Below are 18284 nucleotides of genomic sequence, written 5' to 3'. Positions count from 1 at the left end.
GAACCAACGAGATCTTCCAAATATTTCATCTTAGCAGTACCATGTACATTTGCTCTCGTGAACCAATTTTGTGCCGATAATCAAAGTTCCAGTTTCAGATGTGGCTGTGTGTTTGGTTGTATAAACGTCTACTTCAGCTTTCAAGTGTCTTCAGTAAGGGGGAAAAATGCTGGTCAGCTCTTGGAGTGGACAGGACCCTTCACCAGTGCCCCTGGGACACTTCAATACCATGCTGCTATAAAGCTGGACACCATGGCACCTGGTGTATACTCAATGTGCCTGAGTTTGGAGGCGACCGTCAGGTATGTGTTGCACACATAGTCAGACACCCTGAAATCAGTTTCAATCATATAAATTCCAATAGTCACTTGTCTTACATAAGTTCAGTAAAATTATCTTGAAATAGAGTTTACTTGTAAACATACTTCTCAGCTAATTAATAGGCTCAAACTTTAGCCCCAAACATTAACGCAATTGTGGGGATGCTAAAGAATGAGCAAAGGTAACACCTGATGTTAAAGGAGAATAGGGGGTCATTCACATTGTACATGCTTCTCCATAAAAATCATCATCACCCCCTAGCAATAAATTATGAACGGTCCCTTATGGCCTATATTTAATCATTTTAAATAAATTGGGGCATTTTGAGTACCCCCCTGACCATATTTGCTGGGGCATTTTGTAGCTGGGGCAATTCAACTGGCAATCGGACTTGATTTAATTTATGCTAAAACTACCACTGACAGTAGGTTGTAACAGGGAATGATGGAGTATATATGAATCTCGTGGGTACTTCTTCCTTCTTCAGCCTAGCTTTGGGATTTTCATACCCCATGTGTGCATGTCTCTTTCATATGCGCCCGACTCGGAATGATCGGAACATTTCTCCTGCCTAAATCTGTCTCTTTACTTGGAAAACGTAAGAAATTGTGACTCTTTCCATTGTTCGATGATTCCGTGCATCCCCAGGCAACGGAACACACCATCGTAGCATTTACAAAAGCGACAGAAACAACACGCTTTGTATTGCTGTAGCGCTTGTTCTTTGGCAATATGGCGGACTCTAGTCACATATGACGTCACGAGCGGAAAGGTCACGTGAGTTCCAGAGGAATATGCAAAATGGCCGAAGTCCACATAACAGAAACTGTTTTCGCGATTAAAACATAATAAAGCATATTTTTTGAAATAACACTTGGGGTACATGTTTCTGATGACTTTATCTTTCACCCAGCAAATTATTGCAATTGTCTAGTATTCTCCTTAAAGTAATTGACCATAAGTGAGTGATTTGAAGTCAGTAAACTTATACATGTATGATATTGGCTCAAGTATGACACACCTGTATCCCTGGAGTTAACATCTTGGATATCTCATGTAATCTGACACTGTCCTCGTTGACACTCGGTGGTGGCTTTGGAGTAGGGCTGCCGAATCATTTTGCTTTCATACTGCCTCTCCAACAAGTTGGTTCATCTCGAAATACCTCTAGAAAAACTAGATCGTTCAACTGAAAATAATTCTTTAAACGTTGAAGAAGTTGGGAAGCATCCTTGTTTCCCCAAGGCCCGTGAAGATGCGGGTTAGAATTGGTCTTCAGTAACCCATGCTTGTCATACGATGCGACTAACGGGATCAGGTGGTCAGGCTCGCTGACTTGGTTGACACGTGTCATCGTATCCCAACTCAGTAGATTGATGCTCATGCTGTTGATCACAAGATTGCCTGGTCCAGGCTTGATTATTCACAAACTGTCGCCATATATAGCTGAAATATTCGGCGTTAAACAACAAACCAACATGAATCCTTGTTTCCTGCCTTGAAGCTTTCGAATATCTACAGATTACACTCAACACTTGGGTTATTTCTAAAGCTGTCTGTGAGATTTGTGGAGAAGTAAAGAAAATGTATTGTGGTTCACCTCTGGTGGAGGGAGCACGAAGACAGCAATATCCGAATCTTAGGTTTTTCAAAATGTTTGCAAATCTTGAGGCTGCTGTGTCTGTGCACATATTGCTGTGGTATCATACGTGACAGAACTGTTGTCTCTGTGATATGTCTAAGGAGGACATTGTTGCAGAGCTTGCAAATCAGCGTGTTACGGCAGCAGTATGTCAAACAAATATCGATCTCTGACATTTACTCGATCATCCCTTTCGCAGTCAATCAAAGCAGGTAATTTTGATGTTGGGATGGACGTGTATGTTCCTAGTCCACTCCGATGTTACAAATGTCAACTTTGTGGTCATGGTTCTAATTCATGTCGTAACTCTGTGCTATGTAATCGCTGCGGTGACCTCTATGAGGCTACAGACTGTGAGAATGATTACAAATGAGCAAACTGTGACACATCCTGCTTCATCCAGATCAGGCCCTGTGTGACAAAGGGAATAGAAAATATTGAAACTTAAATATGAAAAAAGCATTTTATACCTTGATGCGAAAAAACTATTCACACATCAGTCTTCATCTCCGTTGAATATCGCGTATTCCGCTGCTGTCATCTGCTCTGTAGTAAGGTCTTCTACTGCATATTAGTCTTGACATGGGCGTAGTCAGAAAAACCTGTTATTTCAGCCACTCTACCCGCGTCCCCAGTCTACATCTGGATCTTTGGGGGATGTGTCCATACTAATACTAAAGGGAAAATCCTTACGGAATCTATTTCAGAGAATAGCCTATGAATATTTAATGATGATTCAACCACCTATTTACATCCAGCTACTGGAACATATTCTGCCCTAGATCTGGCATTCACCGATTACACCTTGTATAATGAAGTTGAATGGACGGTCCATGATGACCTATGTGGCAGTGATCACTTCCCTACAATTCTCAAAACTATCAAGCCTGGCGATGATCAACTTACAAAGAAGGAATTTTACCAAACAATACCAAAGTCCTCTGCCAATCCACATATTCATAAATCATGCTGTAATAAGGAATGCAAACAGGTCCAGGGAGGGTAGGAAGGAAGCAGAAACATATTCACCGACATCCTGCAGTCTATAATTTACAATAACTTACATTTGAAATGCCAAGGCTCGACGGAAGTTTTAACAGAATAGGCGTTTTCCGGAAACTATGTTTCCATAGGAGAAGAAAAGGAAACATTCAAAGCCAGACAATGGCGACAATTAAAATAAATTATTTCCATTACATGAGCTACATACAACCTTTGAGCAAGCTCATGATACAGCATCAAGGGAAGATAATATTCTTTATCAGCTTTTGAAGTATTTGCCTGAATCCTGTCTGGAAACACCTTCAGATTATATACACCCGTGCGTTAATTAAGCACCACCCTATTATAAAAATACGATGTGATGCTACAGAAACGTTAGGGTATAGCTATCAGTTTAATCAACCTATAGTTAAAGAAGCTTTATCCAATGACAGTTTTACAAATACCATAACCTTTTCTATTCTTTATGAAAGAATATGTTGATGAAAATGTGATGGAACTGAATTTTTACCCAAAATAACTATTCCTCTCCTGCTCAAACTACACAATTAAATTAAGTTTTGACTAAAAATGACAATTCTCTTATATACCAAGATGACATTTACACATCAAGTAAACTTTAATTATGCATAATCAGGAAGAACCCGAATGTCAAAAATTCCAACAAATCATCAGACTGCTAACTGACAAAAACTAAAAAAGGCCACATTAACAAAAGTTTGGAATAAATCTTTTAGATTCTGAGTTTATTGTATTGAATAAATTCTTCTCCTTGCCGGATACAGATAATTACAGATAAAATCTATTTGTTTTGTTTGTGAAGCAACTTTTACTGCATTTTCAAATTTTACTTCTTTTTAGTGTGACTGTAACTTATATCTTAGTTTACAAACTTTTATCCATTCACAATAAATAACTATATTATAGGCCACAGAACAATCAATTATTACTTTCACTTTTCAAAGTAAGGTCACTTGTTATAGGACAGAAATACACCTGTTTTAAATATAGGCAATTATCCTAATTAAAGTACATGGTAATTTCAATGATTTCGTTTTTGAGATGTTAACTGCTTGCTCTATCAAATTATAAAGGTTTTGGGAAAGAGTTTAGAATTCCATTTCAGATAAAATTAATTGGTAAAAATACAGGGTGATGCTTATTTTATGCACGGATGTATATATTTCATCAAATATGGAGCTTCGTGGCAAAATGCCTTAGTAGTCCCTGTAAAAAAAACCTGGCTTGGATCATACACATACTTCTAATTACACACCAATACCTTTAACAAGCTGTAGTGTGTAAAACCATCGAACGAACCTAATTACAAATAGTCGATGTGTTTTCCGGGAAACTAACTAACTAACTAACACTTTGATTTTGAGAAAGCATAAAACATTTCGTGGATGTTAATCCAGATTTGAAGAGGACATTATGCAACGCTGCCGTATTGGTCATTCAAATTATACTCATGAATATTTATTAAAGGGTACTGATCCTCCGGTGTATACTCCTTGTGATGAAAGAACCATGGTCAAGCATGCCCTGCTTGCCTGCATTTATTTTTTTCATCACAAAGGATGAAAATTTGACTTAAAAAACAGTAACGGACCCTTTTTATAAAGTTAATTCTCATTGAATTAATTAAACGAAAAACTTTGATTAAAAGGCTTTGTAAATAGATAAATGGTATTTTATGATTGGCAGATTAAATTAGTAACTGATAATGTTTGTGACTGCATCCTGAAAGGGGATTAACATATTGTAAACGTATTGTCCCCCTGAGAGGGCATGTAAACCAAGTCTTTCAAAGTATATTTAACCCTACCACGTTTTTAATCGTAAATATGTGTAGAATACACATGGTCTCTTGTATTGTGCCTAAATTCAGTTGTTGGCAATCTATAGAACATTTTTCTCTTGTACTTGTGTGCCTAATGTATCGTTTTATGGTAACATATTAATTACAAATCTAAATCTGTGACATCCTTGATATTGTACTGTTATTTATCTACTGTATTTGTTTCTCTTTATTCATGTTAAACTCTCATGGTCACTATATGGCTGAAATACTGCTGACGTCATTTTACTTTCCTGATAACTCACTACAACCCCTGTGCAACTACAGTGTAATTGTTCTATACTACCCATCAAAAGTTTAGACTCACTAATGTAAATGTAGCCGCTTACTTCAGTCAACTAGATTTTGCTAAATATTCCATAATGTTTAAAGGTACTATTTACACATGAACTGATGTGTTGTAAAACATATTCGTCACGTTGAAAATGTTTTTTTCATGAGTTCAATTAATCATGAAACTCCATGAAAATTGGCGAATTCTTAACAAAACTTTACACCAATACGCAGCCGTTCACATGCACGATATTTGCACATGCTTTTAAAGAAAATTGATCCATGGTCCTTGTGCAATTCATCTGCATAAGGTATGCAGATGGTTCCCCCAAGTTAGTGGAGAACTTCATCTTCGATGTAACCGTATCTTAACTTTTGATGGGTAGTATAATTATGATGCAGTTTCTTGTTTGTTGCAGTAGCATCAACAAAAACATTTGTGTCACTGCAAGTATTACTAATAAAGGTGAGTTTGTGAAGCAATATCAGACTCTGCAACTGTCCATGGCAGGGAGGGGAATATACCAGGGGAGGGGAATATACCAGGGGAACATGTATAACACAGCTGGGAGGCAAGGTCATTTCAGCAACTTATTACTCCTGTGGAGTACAGGAGAACCGAGTACAGTACGTATGGAATACATGTGGAGTACAGGAGAACCGAGTACAGTACGTATGGAATACATGTGGAGTGCAGGAGTACCAAGTGGAATACATGTGGAGTACGTGAGTACCAAGTGGAATACATGTCGAGAACAGGAATACCAAGTGGAATACATGTGGAGTGCAGGAGTACCAAGTGGAATACATGTGGAGTACAGGAATACCAAGTCGAATACATGTGGAGTACAGGAGTACCAAGTGGAATACATGTGGAGTACAGGAATACCAAGTGGAATACATGTGGAGTACAGGAGTACCAAGTGGAATAGATGAGGAGTACAGGAATACCAAGTGGAATAAATGTGGAGTACAGGAGTACCAAGTGGAATACATGTGGAGTACAGGAATACCAAGTGGAATATATGTAGAGTACTGGGCACCAAGTGGAAGATACATGTGGAGTGAAGTGAAGTAAAAGAGTACAAGGAGTGGAGCACCAAGTGGAATACAAGAGGGCCATACAAGTGAAGTAAAGAGTACCAAGTGGAGAACATGGAGGGCAAGAGTGCACAAGTGGGTACAGGAGTACCAAGTGGAGCACATGTGGTGTACAGGTACCAAGTGGAGTACAAGAGGGGGGCGTACAAGTGGAGTAAAGAGTACCAAGAGTGGAGTACATGAGGGCGTACAAGTGGAGTAAAAGAGTACCAAGTGGAGTACATGAGCGCGCACATGTGGAGTGTACAAGGAGTACACAAAGGAGCACACAAGTGGTGTACAGGAGTACCAAGTGGAATACAAGAAGGCATACAAGTGGAGTAAAAGAGTACCAAGTGGAGTACAAGAGGGCGTACAAGTGGAGTAAAAGAGTACAAAGTGGAGTGGACACCATGGAATCACAAGTGGAGTACATGAGGGCGCACATGTGGTGTACAGGAGTACCAAGTGGAGCACATGTGGTGTACAGGTGTACCAAGTGGAGTACAAGAGGGCATACAAGTGGAGTAAAAGAGTACCAAGTGGAGTACAAGAGGGCATACAAGTGGAGTAAAAGAGTACCAAGTGGAGTACAAGAGGGCGTACAAGTGGAGTAAAAGAGTACCAAGTGGAGTACAAGAGGGCGTACAAGTGGAGTAAAAGAGTACCAAGTGGAGTACAAGAGGGCATACAAGTGGAGTAAAAGAGTACCAAGTGGAGTACAAGAGGGCATACAAGTGGAGTAAAAGAGTACCAAGTGGAGTACAAGAGGGCGTACAAGTGGAGTAAAAGAGTACCAAGTGGAGTACAAGAGGGCGTACAAGTGAAGTAAAAGAGCACCAAGTGGAGTACATGAGGGCGCACATGTGGTGAACAGGTGTACCAAGTGGAGTACAAGAAGGCGTACAAGTGGAGTACAAGAGGGCGTACAAGTGGAGTACAGGAGGGTGTACCCAGTGGAGTACATGAGGGAGCACATCTGGAGTAAATGTAATGTAGGCTACAACCCAATTACAGCCGTCCACCAACAATTCCTGTCACAATGATCATAATGCACGCATTTTCTAAACTAATAGTATCTGCATAATGGCAAATCTACCAACAGAAATACCTCTTGTCTTTAATATCATGTTCAGATGACTCATTCCATTTGTGTTTCACATAAGCTTTCAATTTGTTTTAAAGATCCGTGTGAATCTCTGCCATGTCAAAACTACGGGCAGTGTGTGTCAGCCATGGGAAACTTCACCTGCCTTTGTCTGCCAACCTACACTGGCACAGTGTGTGAAAAGGGTAGGTGCATTTGTGTTGTGTGTCATGTTATGTGTTTTAGTATGACCAGAAATTATTGAGAATTTTAGGAATATGTTTAATTGGATTTCTAGTATAAACAACTCCGTTAATCCTTTTTCATTAGTTTGTGAAGAGTTATCCCCCTTTGTATACTTGCTAGCAGACGACATTTTCAGTGATCCTCAGTATGGATGATTTAGAGAAGAGGAAGTTGATTTTAGAGTATTATAAGAAGGACATTAGAGCAGCTAAGGTGATTTCAAGTAGAACAGGCATCCCTTTGTCCACTGTTTATCATGTTTTGTAAAATATTGCAAATGGATATGGCATTGAGCACCAGGGAGGCGCAGGTAGGCCCACAAAATTGACTTTCAGGACAGGAGGCGGCATGTATTCTTGTTTCTAAAAACAAACGAAGGAGTTTAGAAAACTTAAGGCTGGATATGATTGAAAGAGGAACTGTGACTGTCTGTAAGGAGACAATTAGAACTGAGTTACATGCAATGGGTTGGCAGAAAAATCGAGGAATTCCATCACCGATCATGAAACCTGAACAAAAGGAGCGAAGGTAAAACTGGTGCTTACAGCATAGACATTTTAACTGGGACAAAATGTGATTTTCTCAGATGAAAGTTGTGTGTGGCTGTTTCCTAATACACTGAAATTCTGGACCAAACAAACTGAAAAACCTTTGTATCAGCGCCCAAAGTACAGTCCGAAATTTAACTTGTGGGGTGGCATATCTGTGTTGGGGGCAATGCCCCTCTGTGTATTCGAAGGGAATATGAACAGTGAGCGGTACACAGATATTCTCGAGGGACATTTAATTCCATCTGCTCACGTGTTCTATGGACATTTTTGGATTTTCCAGCAGGACAACGACCCAAAACATCGTTCAAAGCATTCACAGGCCTGGTTTCGGACCCAAAATATGACATTATTAGATTGGCCAAGCTATAGCCCTGACCTAAATCCAATAGAAAATGTTTGGGGACTTACGAAGGAAAGTGTCAATAAGAAAAATCTGACAAATATTGCTGAAATGAAAGAAGAGGTGGTCCGATATTGGAACAGCATGGACCACGACTTTCTAACTTCTTTGATCAGTAGTATGCCCCGCCACATTGAAGCCTGCATTGCTGCCCATGGTGACTTGACAAAACACTAACTGTTCACCTGTCTTTGAATCTGGAGTTATGTTCTGCTAATATTCACATTTAATATGTGAGTAATGAGTGAAAAAAATAAATAAATTACAATCTTGAATTCTCAATAATTTCTGGTTGTACTGTACATGATACACTGTACCAGTGGGAATTCAGTAGAGGTGGTGGTGGTGGTGAGTGTGGGGATGCGGGTGGGTGGGTGGGGATGCGGGTGGAGTGGGTGGGGTGGAGGAATGCAGTGATATTCTGTATTTAGACTTGCACTGTATGTACTACAACCCTAACCAGCAATTGTGTAGCGATCATTCTCACTCTGGATTGGCTGCCTGGGACCATTTGGTGACTTGAATATTACCATCTCTCTCTTTATTACTATTCACTGCTTTTGTATTTAGATGTGTACCGCCACTGTAATCATTTGGTAGTGAATTGTGTTAATATAATTAAGAATTGCATTCAAGAAGTTACTATTTCTTTGCTTTGGTGTGTGTTGGTTTCACATTGAGCCCTAATTGATTTCTGGTTAAGGCTTAGTTTCAACACATAACAGTGAACTGAATTTGAAGAGTATTAGTCAAGAAGCAAGACACCCCAAATAGTGAAAATGTGGTGCAGTCCTGGCGACCGTATCGGATGCAATTTTTCACATTCAGGAATGATTTACCTTTGATTTTAAGCCGGTTGTCATCAGCTACTGTGCAGGGGCACTTTTAAGGTGCAACATATCATTTCAGTTATGGTAGTATTTCAACCGATAACAGGATGGTTTATTTAATAACTCTGGATTGGATTAACCCATTTTCATCAAAATAGTAGTTTTGGAATGCTCAGATCATGATTTAAAATGGTTGACAATAATTATTATATATATGTGCTCATCGCGAATATATTTTGGTAAGGTCAAGAGTCACTTTTAATAGAAAGGGCATTTGATGAGAAAAATATGAGTTAAACTTTACAAATTGAATGTAATAATACCAAACTTATGTTTTTCTAATTCAGCTATATCATTTGAAGATCACATATAGTACGTTTGGTTGGCACTGTATGCATGAAAAACAATTACAAGGAAATAAAAGTTGGTACTTTGTATTTAGATCAGCAAAACATTATATAATTTCAGCTCCATACTGTACAAAGTATCAACAGTACCAAATATGTCGAAGATACTGTTGGACTATCATACAAATATCCGTTTATTGACAGTCTGGATGAAACAATAATTCAGCTGATGTCAGAAGGAGATGTGGTTTGATAAGTGTCAATATTGTTGATATTTGTGTCATTTCACGCTCCAGATAGCTGCACTATCTGCACTGACATTCTGTAAAAACCTATGTGAAACTTTGGTTTTCTTGATTTATATTACACCGGCAATCATTAATACATTGTAAAAGATATTACACACTGACCAGAAAGTCTTATTTGTATCCTACCACCAAATATACACACACTCAAATACCTCTGTTCAAAATGATTAAGCATACAGTATTTCCAATACATTTATTTTGATTGTAATAGGTGATGTAATTTCCGATTCTTTTCTAAGTTTACTAGGGTTCGAAATATGAATATTTCTTTAGGTGGGCAATTTTCAAATGTTTTCATGGCTGAAAATCCTGCCGGATATCAAAGGTATGTATTTGAGCACTTTTTATATGCTCATGTTACCAGTACTAAAAGGAAATGGTCACAGAAAACCTGGGTTCACATTGTGGTATTCACATAATATTGTTAGAGGGAAAACCAAGTTCTATGGATAGTCAACTTCTTTATGAATGAATGAATGAATGAATGAATCTCTTTATTTCCTCCAGATTATTTTCCGAAGATCATTATAAACATGTACATGAAATATTTACAGCAACATAATCACAGCAATATATTCACAACACATTCATATGGTCATATATATGTACAAAGAAATGATGAAAGGTCTAGAATGCACAGTTTAGTGAGGGAAGCAAGGAATATAGGTATTTACAGAAGAGGACAATCATACATCTCCATGACATTTCATCAATATCGTTAGTAACTAGTAGTTCACCCCCAGAAAATAGTGATAACATTTTATCTTCAGATAATAATTCTATTTTTACATAAACATCCACATTAAAGAGATCTATAAGTTTTGAAAAGAAATTATTTCTGTTGTACATATAGTGTTCACAGTGTAAAATTATATGGCAGTCATAATCATTACAATATCTTTTGCAGAGTTCACAATGTTTTGAGAATTTTCACCTTGAGCTGATTTGTACACAAAACTTTAATATATCTTTAAACTGTGGGTAAAAATACATCAAACAATACAATCTATGTACACCAAAGAAATTGTGGGTCAAGCGATATCTATTCATATCGTGCCTTACACACACGTGAGAAATCCATCGTTCAGTTTCAGATTTATTTATGCAATTAATAGTTATTCTTCGCCATGACGATTTACATGGAAACCTTCCAAAATCGAGATAGTCACTAAGATAATTGAAGAGATTGTATTTTAAACTGGTTTGAATAAGTGTGTCACATATACTGTGTAAGACAGCTGTTCTGTTTTGAAAGGTGGCTAAATGTACACAGAAAATATCCTTAAATGAATAGTTACACTTGCTGTTGCACAGCTTGCCGAGAAATAATAGTCTACATTTATCTATATAACCATCCATGCTCCACAATCCAAGGTTACCTAGCACTGAAGCAGAGGAAAAGCGCTTACCGAAACCCTGAATGCATCTGGCAAAATATCTCTGTGTACTTTCTACCAAGTCATAATCTTTACCTCGAAGAATGGGTAAAAGTTCACAACCGTAAAAGCTCGTTGGAAGTATCATTCTTTTCCATATTTTAACAGAAGAAGTAGGGTGGAGATCTTTACCATCTAAACCAAGACTTTTTAGAGAATTTACAGATTGTCGTGCTTTCTGGCAGTATGAATATACTCTAGATTTATATATAGATTTAATACCTCCATACTTAACACAATCACTTATTTGGTATTTCTGAATCACCAAATTTGAAAGAATAATTACCCAGACGTTTCTTATATTTGCAGAAAATGACACAAGTGCTTTTAGAACCGTTATACGTTAGACGCCACTTACAAGCATAGCTATAAATAGTATCAAGTGATGATTGAAGACCTTTTGGAGAGGTGGAAGCAAGTGTTGTGTCGTCAGCCAATAGAATACATGGGATATTAATGCCACTTACACAAATGCCATTGTTCAAATCTCTAAGTTCACATATCAAATCATTAATAAAAACAAGGAAAAACCAGGAAGACAAGACTCTACCTTGCCCAACACCTTGCTTGATAACATATTCATTTGATGTCAGACCACAATATTGCACAAAAGCAGAGCTTGATGTATAACTTTGATATAGGAGCTGCCACATTTTGCCCTTTATACCCATTTGATATAGCTTTAAAAAGAGTCCATTATGCCATATGCGATCAAACGCCTTCTCATTGTCCATAAAGGCTGTATAAACTGGAGAACCTCTGGTTAGATAATATGATAAGCTTTCGTTTAGAGTAAAGACTGAAGTGGTTGCTCCATGTTCCTTTCTAAACCCATATTGGAGCTTGTCTGGAAATGAGGGTATGTATTCTTGTACCCAGATTTCTAGTCTAGCCAATAAGACTTTTTCAGAAAGTTTACTAATACAAGAAGTTAGAGTTATTCCTCTATAATTTTTTGGATCATTTTTCGCCTTTTTACCTTTATATATTGGGATAATTACACCTCTTCTGAAAGTGCTAGGGACATATGCAGATCCTAAAATAGAGTTAAAAAGTGCCGTTAATGTATTTACGATGTCATCACCACCATAAATAAGATGTTCATTGTGAATACAGTCCGGGCCAGGGGATTTATTTTTGTGGAGATTACTGATATGTTCCTTTACTTCATCACTTTCAATATGTTTACATAAAATATCTTTTTTGCATGAGGGTTGTTTCTGGCTTATATTTCTAACCTTCCTGTCAACTGTTATTAGAAAGTTGCTATTAAATAATGGAGAGTAATGAGGTTTGGCGAGATCTGCAAAGTAATCACCCCATAGTTCACAAATATTTTCTGCTGTGTTTGCACATTTATGACCAAATACTAGCTCTTAAACAACTGGACTCTGTCGCCTCATTTTGCGAACTGATTTAAAGAAAGTACCTATATCAGCGTCGGAGCACCTTTCTAATTCGCTACTTAAGTCTGACCGCTGTTTCCGTTTAGACTTACGATGTAATCGTCTAAATTCCCTCTTAGCTGATTTGTAATTAATATACAAAGGCGAGTTACCTGTCCTTGGTTTACCATCAACCAACCACTCGCGTCTAGCTACACGCATATTGTAATGCAAATCGTTTAGTCCGTCTGATTTCCAGTATGGCTTTAAATGTGCTTTAAAAACACCCGAAGGAATACACCGGGAACTGGCGGATTGTAAAGCATTTATAACATTACATGTGTATGATTCAATTTCATGGGGAGGTACGGGATGAGAGGGGATAGTAATTTCTGAGAGAAGTCGGGAACTCTCCTCGCTGTATACGTTAATGTCACATTGGTCAGCTTTATGCCATTTTGGAAAATAGAGGCTATCAGATTTGCGTACATGTTCCTGTTGTCTAGATACAGTAACAAGACATGGGTAATGGTCAGATACAGCGTAGCTACAATCATCCATTACACAACAATAGGCAAGCTGATCGGTCAGGTGTGACGGGAGGAGTATGTAATCAATGAGCGATTTAAATCTGCTGTCCTTACTTCTAAATGTATGGTCAGGCCCATGGTTGCGTAATGTACTAACAGCATGTATAAGATGCCGTTCTGTAATATAGTTATAAAGCACACTATCACGTGGGGATAATATGTTTTTACAGATATCTGCATTGAGGTCACCCAGTATAAAAGTATCACCCTTTTGACTAAGGATATCATACATATCAAAGAGTTGTTCAACTGCATCTACATACACAGAGTGCAGAACATTAGTAGAAGGTAGTCGGGAAGATATTACATACATATCAGGATATCCATGTGCATATACAACAACAAAAAATTCTGTCTTGGTTGCAATTCTGCGCAGCCTCCAGGTGGACTTATTGTTACGCAGTATGGCAACGTCGCCAGCACCTCGAGAAGAAGTTGTTTTGTTACATATAGATGAAATGCGTGAAAAACCATTAATATCATTGAGACTGTGGACATTATCTGGATTGAGCCAATGTTCTTGCACAGCAACAATATCATGCTAGTGATACTAACACCGTTATCACACTAGTGATACTAACACCGTTATCACGCTAGTGACACTAACACCGTTATCACGCTAGTGATTCTAACACCGTAAAAGATCATTCTAGTGATACTAACACCGTTATCGCGCTAGTGATACTAACACCGTTATCGCACTAGTGATACTAACACCGTTATCACGCTAGTGATACTAACACCATTATCACGCTAGTGATACTAAACACCGTTATCACCATTATCATGCTAGTGATACTAACACCGTTATCACCGTTATCGCGCTAGTGATACTAACACCGTTATCGTGCTAGTGAAACTAACACCGTTATCATGCTAGTGATACTAACACCATTATTACGCTAGTAATACTAACACCGTTATCACCGTTATCATGCTAGTGATACTAACACCGTTATCACCATTATCGCGCTAGTGATACTAACACCGTTATCATGGTAGTGATACTAACACCGTTATCATGCTAGTGATACTAACACCGTTATCACGCTAGTGATACTAACACCGTTATCGTGCTAGTGATACTAACACCGTTATCGTGCTAGTCATACTAACACCGTTTTCGTGCTAGTGATACTAACACCGTCATCGTGCTAGTGATACTAACACCGTCATCGTGCTAGTGATACTCACATCGTCATCGTGCTAGAGATACTAACACCGTTATCGCGCTAGTGATACTAACACCGTTATCGCGCTAGTGATACTAACACCGTTATTGCGCTAGTGATACTAACACCGTCATCGCGCTAGTGATACTAACACAGTCATCGCGCTAGTGATACTAACACCGTCATCGCGCTAGTGATACTAACACCGTCATCGCGCTAGTGATACTAACACCGTTATCATGCTAGTGATACTAACACCGTTATCACTATTATCATGCTAGTGATACTAACACCGTTATCATGCTAGTGATACTAAGACCGTGATCGTGCTAGTGATACTAACACCGTGATCGTGCTAGTGATACTAACATCGTTATCGTGCTAGTGATACTAACACCGTTATCGCGCTAGTGATACTAACAACGTTATTGCGCTAGTGATACTAACACCGTTATCGCGCTAGAGATACTAACATCGTTATCGCGCTGGTGATACTAACACCGTTATAGCGCTAGTGATACTAACACCGCTATCGCGCTAGTAATACTAACACCGTTATCGCGCTAGTGATACAAACACCGTCATCATGCTAGTGATACTAACACCGTTATCTTGCTAGTGATGCTAACACCGTTATCACTATTATCATGCTAGTGATACTAACACCGTTATCATGCTAGTGATACTAACACCGTTATCATGCTAGTGATACTAACACCGTTATCACGCTAGTGATACCAACACCGTTATCACGCTAGTGATACTAACAGCGTTATCGGGCTACTGATACTAACACCGTTATCATGCTAGTGATACTAACACCGTTATCGTGCAAGTGATACTAACACCGTTATCGTGCTAGTGATACTAACACCGTTACCATGTTAGTGATACTAACACCGTTATCACCGTTATCATGCTAGTGATACTAACACCGTTATCATGCTAGTGATACTAACACCGTTATCATGCTAGTGATACTAACACCGTTATCATGCTAGTGATACTAACACCGTTATCGTGCTAGTGATACTAACACCGTTATCATGCTAGTGATACTAACACCGTTATCACGCTAGTGATACTAACACCGTTATCACGCTAGTGATACTAACACTGTTATCGTGCTAGTGATACTAACACCGTTATCGTGCTAGTGATACTAACACCGTTATCATGCTAGTGATACTAAGACCGTTATCACGCTAGTGATACTAACACCGTTATCATGCTAGTGATACTAACACCGTTATCATGCTAGTGATACTAAGACCGTTATCAAGCTAGTGATACTAACACCGTTATCATGCTAGTGACTAACACCGTTATCACCGTTATCATGCTAGTGATACTAACACCGTTATCATGCTAGTGATACTAAGACCGTTATCACGCTAGTGATACTAACACCGTTATCATGCTAGTGATACTAACACTGTTATCGTGCTAGTGATACTAACACCCTTATCGTGCTAGTGATACTAACACCGTTATCGTGCTAGTGATACTAACACCGTTATAGTGATACTAACACCGTTATCACGCTAGTGATACTAACACCGTTATCGTGCTAGTGATACTAACACCGTTATCGTGCTAGTGATACTAACACCGTTATCATGCTAGTGATACTAACACCGTTATCACCGTTATCATGGTAGTGAAACTAACACCGTTATCATGCTCTTGATACTTACACCGTTATCACCGTTATCATGCTAGTGATACTAACACCGTTATCATGCTAGTGATACTAACACCGTTATAACGCTAGTGATACTAACACCGTTATCACCGTTATCATGCTAGTGATACTAACACCGTTATCATGCTCTTGATACTAACACCGTTATCACCGTTATCATGCTAGTGATACTAACACCGTTATCATGCTAGTGATACTAACACCGTTATCACGCTAGTGATACTAACACCGTTATCATTCTAGTGATACTAACACCGTTATCACCGTTATCATGCTAGTGATACTAACACCGTTATCATGCTAGTGATACTAACACCGTTATCACGCTAGTGATACTAACACCGTTATCATGCTAGTGATACTAACACTGTTATCGTGCTAGTGATACTAACACCGTTATCGTGCTAGTGATACTAAGACCGTTATCATGCTAGTGATACTAAGACCGTTATCACGCTAGTGATACTAACACCGTTATCATGCTAGTGATACTAACACCGTTATCATGCTAGTGATACTAAGACCGTTATCATGCTAGTGATACTAAGACCGTTATCACGCTAGTAATCCTAGTCACCATCCTTAGACAAACGTGAGTAGGAGGAAAGATCTACAGATGTTACATGTTGCCATTCACATTGAGGTTTGACATTTGTTTAAGTCATGCAATATGTTATTACTCTCTTCTGGTTTATTGGTTGTTAACTGACGACAACATTACAATTTGCGACATGTTTTGCATCCGTGCATTATACGATGCAGTACGTGATCCACTATACCTGCATTCGATCAATAACAAACTATCTGTAAAAATACTTGTGATCGAAACCTGCTAAAGCTGTATCACTCACAGGTACTTACGCACAGTCTTTCCCCCCAATCTTTCCTCTATTTCCAGTACCCTATTGATAATTGGAGAATATAATCATGCTAATTATTAGATCGCACAAGCACATACAGTGTACTTGGATTAACCTTTCCATATTCTATCAAATCAAGCAGATATTCATTATCATAAATAATAGTTCATCAGGTTACAGTGCAGACGTTATAAAACCATGATTACATATAGTGATTAGCATGTAGTTGGGTGGCATCTCACCAATAAGGAGAACAGGATATCAAAAAGACACACATCTTCATTTGAAGTGTGTTGGCGGAAAAGGTTGGCGCGTTTGGCCCTACCTTTAGTACCTCTTATAAACACATGCAAAATCAAGTCACCAGAACAAACTGGGAGCTTATGGTACAAACAAATAATAGATCACTTCATTCGCTACTTCTGTGTTAGTGAGAAAATATATTGGTATGGTCTGGGAAAACCACTAAGCATATCCGGGGCATGTTTCGATCCATAATTACAGGAAAAGGGTAAGGAAAATAGGAAAGTTTGAAAGAAATAGAAAACTCCGTTTATACTGAATTAGCCACTGTGCGTTCGGAGATTCAGAACCAGTGGGAGTCTAGACTGGCTTCATTTTGGACTATTGCAATGCAGAAAGGGTTTGGCAGAAAGATTGGAGTATGAGACAGACTACTGGCATGTCTAAGGTCCGAGCGATACAGAGCGAATGTGGTTCTTACAAGGAGGAAAACGCATTTTCAAAAATATAGTTACAAGCAACATTGTGGGCTCCTTGGCTTTAGTTCTATGTATTTGTATTTGAAGCTAGAAATCATCGTCCAAAACGGAGCCAGAACACGTTTTTGACAGGCGAGCGGATCTTCCAAATACAGCCGGGGTCGCGGGTGTGATGTACCTTTTAAGAAGTTCCGGAGAAGAAATAGTTCCCTCTTTCAAAGGCTGTATCTCAGTTGTTCTTGGGTCTACGGTCAAAACAATTAGTGTTATGGAATCACCAAGACTTCGCCTACCATACTTTGTGCACAATGGTTACTGGACATCAGTTATGGAAAGTTTGGAATGTCTAGAGCTGATGGTTCGAGCTCAGCACATTTTGGAAGCAAACTATTCAGAAAACTGCTGAAAAACATGGCCAAAAACTGTAAACAAAAATAACTGCCAAACGGTACGTTTTAGCGACTTG

The 18284-nt window shown here is 38.6% G+C and overlaps 1 protein-coding gene across 1 annotated transcript in view; it reads left to right on the top strand.

Moving 5' to 3' along the window:
• The first annotated feature begins 72 nt into the window (after nt 1-72).
• Nucleotides 73-18284, top strand: part of LOC124256317 (fibropellin-1-like) — a 78308-nt gene continuing 60096 nt past the window's right edge. The window contains exons 1-3 of the mRNA XM_046690297.1: nt 73-302; nt 5519-5565; nt 7365-7472. Coding sequence (XP_046546253.1) covers nt 253-302; nt 5519-5565; nt 7365-7472 — 205 coding nt within the window. The 5' untranslated portion in view covers nt 73-252. The remainder of the gene's footprint in view (nt 303-5518; nt 5566-7364; nt 7473-18284) is intronic.

Source organism: Haliotis rubra, unplaced genomic scaffold, assembly GCF_003918875.1.
Source record: "Haliotis rubra isolate DU_JTF1 unplaced genomic scaffold, ASM391887v1 Scf116, whole genome shotgun sequence".
NCBI lineage: Eukaryota > Metazoa > Mollusca > Gastropoda > Lepetellida > Haliotidae > Haliotis > Haliotis rubra.
The sequence above is the reverse complement of the archived record's forward strand: the minus strand, read 5'-3'. Positions and strand labels throughout refer to the sequence as shown.